The 5,275-nt window shown below is 40.1% G+C and overlaps 1 protein-coding gene across 1 annotated transcript; it reads left to right on the plus strand.

Moving 5' to 3' along the window:
* The first annotated feature begins 1,119 nt into the window (after positions 1-1,119).
* Positions 1,120-2,292, plus strand: LOC147887668 (germin-like protein 5-1). Its single transcript, XM_087393861.1, has 4 exons — positions 1,120-1,450; positions 1,564-1,700; positions 1,813-1,949; positions 2,119-2,292. Exons 1-4 carry the CDS (start codon positions 1,227-1,229, stop codon positions 2,290-2,292), a joined length of 672 nt encoding a protein of 223 aa, XP_087249987.1. The 5' UTR covers positions 1,120-1,226.
* Positions 2,293-5,275: the final 2,983 nt, after the last annotated feature.

The following is a 5,275-nucleotide window of genomic DNA, read 5'->3' on the forward strand; positions in this document are numbered from 1 at the left end:
AAGTAGTAGGGTTACTACCAAAGTTAAGAAACATGGGAGGATTTGAAGGATGATAAAGCAAGAGTTTGATCCTTTAGCCCGACTACAAAAACCTTATAATGTATGATAAAGAAAGAACAAGTGATCACTAAGATGGAAGATCCGTAGGTACAATTGTTTTAACATGACATGATTCACGGGTCATGTCATGTTATTTCTTTGTAGAGTGGAGAAGGTAGGAAGAAGAATTCATGTGCACCTTAGGATGGGGTCAAGTGTGCACCTAATGATCTTGTAGCCAAGTTGTATTCTCATGATTGTAATGGAGGATGCAAATACTCATGGTGTTAAGGTGATTATCGTGTTTAGTGGAAATACACAGAGATTGATTGAAAGGGAAATTAGGTTATCCCTAGTATGGCTAAGGCTCTTTTGGTCATATGGAAATTTGCATTCAAGTTAGAAATAAAAAGAACAAATGAAGAAGTTGCCTTGAATGAATCCGTCAACATAAGGAGAAGTCTTGCTCATAGGCTTTGACACCAGGATATTTCTATGTCATGGCTGCACCCTGTCATGGTGTCTCTCAGAGAAGAAAATCTGTGTGTCTCAGAGAACGAGCCTTAGATACGTGTACGCAATGTCTTACTTCCACGTAAAGATCATTCATTGTCCATACAAAGGATATCCTTTAAAAAGAGTTACGTGTTGCCTTTCAAAAGCGTTACCTGTTTCCAACAAGCCTCGCTTTCACATCATGAAAATGAAATTGTTTCATAGGTGGGACTTCTTCAAACATTATGTTATGACCAACACAGACTGCAGCAAATTGTATACATCCGAATGTGACATCAGATCCCACGAAGTTCCTCTTCTGAATTGTTCCAGACGGAGACATATCAGATTGCTTCACTCCACTGCTTACCCGACCGGACTCAGAGTGGGTGGGTGCGCGTAGGGCGCGACTGTTCCAGACTGAGACAGATTGCTTGGCAACCTTGACTTAGCTGGATGATCAAGACATAGCCCGACGACAGTAGATTTTGAATCGAAAGGCGCTCAAGAGACTTTGTCCAGGCAGTGATAGTATATAAGGTTCACGTGAGTTCATTGCTGATCACAAGTTCGTTCTAGCTCTCATAAGACCTGAGCAGCGCCCAATTACAAACGCAGACACACACACATACTCTAGTCTCACACTAGTACACAACACAAAGACCGAGTACTGATCACTCTACGCGTGATATATGGCACACATGTTCTTCTCCCGGCCACTTTGGGTCCTCCTTGGACTCATCATCCTTCATGCTAGCTTTAAGCAGCTGCACGCCTCCGACCCGGATCCTCTTGTGGACAACCCCTCGCAGCAAAGTCAGTTCGTGCTCAGGGATTTATTCACCAACGGAAACGTTAGTAATGAGTCAGGAGGAATCCGTGCGGCAGTGAGCACCCAGAACTTCCCTTTCTCCATGTAGGTCCTCCGGCATCCTCCAAAGTGCGCTTTGCAGTATATATATTGAGTAGCTCTAGGAAATCTTGCTTTCGATATGAAATTTTGATTACGTTTCCATGACATTGTCTCAGATCCGAAGGGATCACCTATGTCCGCTTCAAGATGGTTCCTTGTGGCGTTAACTTACCTCATACTCATCCAAGAGCAACGGAGATCTTGACACTACTATCTGGAGGGCCTCTTCAAGTGGGTTTTGTTGACACGTCAGGTAAACGCCACGCTCCAGCTCGTGCAATTGCATAATTGTAGTCTCTTTTCTTCTTTTGGGATTCATGAAGGATAGACACGATTGGTTGACGCCGTAAGCCTCCTCCCTTCAGGTGTTGCCCATATTAACATACTTCAACCGGGTGATGTAACTCTCTTCCCTCGCGGTTTATTGCACTTTGAGATTAACGTTGGGACCAAGACCGCCCAGTACATATCCGCCCTCAACAGTCAGAACCCTGGAACGCTGGTACGTATATCTAGAACGCACTCTTTCCTCCCGAGTCATTCAAATGTCATTAGAAATGCCATGTTGATGATTAAGGTTCTGCTGAACCAATATTGCTCTTGACGATATTGGATACACATACCTACCTCTGAAAACTTGTCTCATACATCTTCTCACAATGTGATTGCAGTCAGCAAGCCTTGCGCTATTCCAAATTCCACTTCGGGCACTAGCTACGTCACTGAATATTGGCACCAAAGAGGTGGAGGCAATCAACTCCACTTTGTTCACCTACGGAGATGGTCTCAAGAAGACCAGCGCAAGCGGATGCGTGCCTGGCAAGGACATCACCACCGCCTTTTAGCCGCTCTTGTTTCCCTATGGAACGTGTATCAAATGAAATATCACCGGAAAAAATAAAGTTCTTGCATATTCATGCTTGAGGACTGGCATTAATAGCAAGCGTACGTAGCTAACCAATATTGAGTCACCAATGCATAGACCCTTCGAAGAACTCTCAATGGATGGAAAGCTATGATGGAAATATGTCTCTCAATCAAGTGAATGGGAACCTCTTCGAAATGAACTACATAGAACTTGAGCCCCCATCCATCATGTTCTAGCCTGAAGAAATAATTTGCATCACTATAGTGAATGAGGTCCACTAAGTCTTAGGGTCTCTTTTCATCTCTTCCATTGTCAAGTGCCAATCATAGGTTTCCAAGACCCAAACATATATCTCTTCTATTATTTTTTTCATTTCATTGTCATTAAGTTCACTATCAGGAATAGGTTCAATATCTTCAGCAATATTAATATTTGTGAGATGAGAGGCCATGTGTTGTATTGTGTCCTCCACTCTAATGATATGAGGGTTATTGTCGCTCAGAGTTTGTAAGATTTTTTTGTAAAGAATGGTTTTTTTTGTTTCCTCTAGAGTAATGCTATATACATAGCAATGATGTCCTTGGATTTCTTCTACATGTGAGAAAAGCCTATGCAATTTCACCTTGCTTGCATTTTTAAAAGGGTTTTCCTCATTATTCTTAGTGTTATCCTCTACTTGCAGAACTTGCTATAGGACATTGTCTTCCTCCATGAGCGTAGTCTCTAGTTTAGGCATACACGTTACAATTTCATCATCCATACTGTGAATACCATACAAACTTTTTTTCATTAATGCCAAAAAAGTTTGAAGAATCTTGTAATTGAAAAGCTCTTTAACTAATTGTAAAGCACAATGGATCCAATTAATAAAAAGTTTTTCATATGAGATTACACATGTAATATTTGAATTAGGATGAAACATCTGATAGGGAAAACATAAAGAATGTAGATTATTTTATGAAAATAATGAAGACACTTCCCATAAATCACTTATATATGATAGAACCTTACATAGCTATTGGAATTATGAACTTGCTAGAGCCATTTACAACAACTTATTGGATTTCCTTTCACCTTCCTATGTCAATTATTTTTAGAAGTAACTCTCTCTCTCTCTCTCAGTAAGAAAAACTTTTTCAAGTAAACTAACACGTGAACATATGTACTTGATGCTCCCTAGGTAAGTTTTGTCATAAAGTTAGAAGCCCATATACTTGTCAACTCAAAAACAAAGTTAATTGCATAAATTGATATATTTCTATATATTGTCTATAGTGATTGCAATGCATGGGAAAACTGCATTATGAGTTCAACCTACATCTTTTGTTTTCTTAACCCTAGAAGGGACTTAGAAATATGTATTGCAAGAGTAGTCAATTCGATGAGTCAGATCTCCACATCAAGACTCTTGTAGAACTTTCTTATTAACAAAACAAACTTCTGTGGTCACCCACTAGAGCATCGATCTAAGAGCCAAACAAAAGTCCATGAGAAATCGTCCATCACTATATCGACTAATAGGCCTGTGAAAGAATGTTTCACCATATCGCAATGCTTTCTCTAGAGTCATGAATGGGAATGTTGAAGATTGCTGGAAACTCAGATATCTTCTTAAAGGCTGATTGAATCGAACAGAAGAAGGGACTGAATAACAATGTGGTATGTGGTATCACTGTTGTGGTAGATGGAAAAGAGTGGAGGATACATCTATGTGCAAGCAAATCGTTGTGTTGGCTAAGAGTAGGGATTTCAAGATGCAGGCTACCATGCCACGTGCCTATTTTATTTCAGGCCTAGACAACACTATGGTTGTCCCATCACATGATGCAATGTTCAAATAGGCCCTAAGTGGAATTTGTAAACCCTTCCCTTTCTAGAAGGTTGCAAGGTGCTTATGAATCCTTAGGTGATTTCCAACGTTCCAAAGTGTTAGGACAATCAGAACCATAAATCATTGAGATCTACAAATAGAAAAATATAGAAAAGTCCCCAAACTCTTCTAAATGAACTACATAGAGCTTGAGCCCTAAACCCATCAATCATGTTCTAGCCTAAAGAAATAATTTGCACCACTATAGTGATGAAGAGCATTAGAACTTATGTGATGGCTCCACTAAGTCTTAGGGTCTCTCTTGATCTCTTCCATTGTCAAGCTACTCCTTTCTTGATTGCCAATCCTCTAAGAAATCACATTGCTTATTTCTCATGCTTATGAGGTTGGTGCATCACTGTAGCCACTATGATTATGCGAATGGCATAGCTCACTATGAATGAAGTGTTTGGATCTCAAATTTCTCATCACATCTTTAAGGTCATGAATTGAAATCATACAACCTAACTTTTCTTCTTGTCCTCTCATTACTCCTACTTGCAAAAGGTCTTCACCTACTATAATCTCTCCTTAAACAATGGGAGACTATACCACTTGCATGTAAGGAATAATCGTTTCCTTATACCTTCACTCAAAAATGATCCATTCCCTCTCATTCATTCTTGTATCATCACTATACTCTGGCTCCACCTGAGTGGTAAATCTGAAACACTAATCCCCCAAGAAAGTTTTATTTGATTCAATAATAATGTGTGCCTCCCTCACTCATTCTTCTCTGAGTTCTTACTATTGCCTCCATCTATCAGGGTCCCTTTTGATCTCTTCCTTTGTGTAGTTCCTTCTTTGCCAACTGTCAATCCTTCAAGCATTGAGGAATCGAGTTTCTTGTTCTGAATGTAGTAGCACTCACAATATGGATGCGAGCATAATGCTAGAAGGAATGATGGTCCTGCTTGCCTGTTCTGGAATTCCTTGTTGCTTTGTTGGTTTCTTTTAGCAGATGCAAGAGCTATTGATTGTGGGTTTTGGAGTGTGTTGGTAATTTCTCCTTGGCTGTAATTCTAGTAGGCAGGGATGCAAGTGCAATTGCTAGGAGTAGTTGGTTCCAAAACCTATCATAGGATTTGTG

This window comes from Dipteris shenzhenensis, chromosome 22, assembly GCF_047967505.1.
Source record: "Dipteris shenzhenensis isolate YYH24624 ecotype China chromosome 22, Dip_SZ_1.0, whole genome shotgun sequence".
NCBI lineage: Eukaryota > Viridiplantae > Streptophyta > Polypodiopsida > Gleicheniales > Dipteridaceae > Dipteris > Dipteris shenzhenensis.

Bases quoted from the DNA above. Each gene is read 5' to 3' on its own strand.
- LOC147887668 (XM_087393861.1), top strand. From the start codon at position 1,227: ATGGCACACATGTTCTTCTCCCGGCCACTTTGGGTCCTCCTTGGACTC. The intron at 1,701-1,812 runs GTAAACGCCACG...TCCTCCCTTCAG, and splicing joins GGGTTTTGTTGACACGTCAG to GTGTTGCCCATATTAACATA. The intron at 1,950-2,118 runs GTACGTATATCT...ATGTGATTGCAG, and splicing joins GTCAGAACCCTGGAACGCTG to TCAGCAAGCCTTGCGCTATT.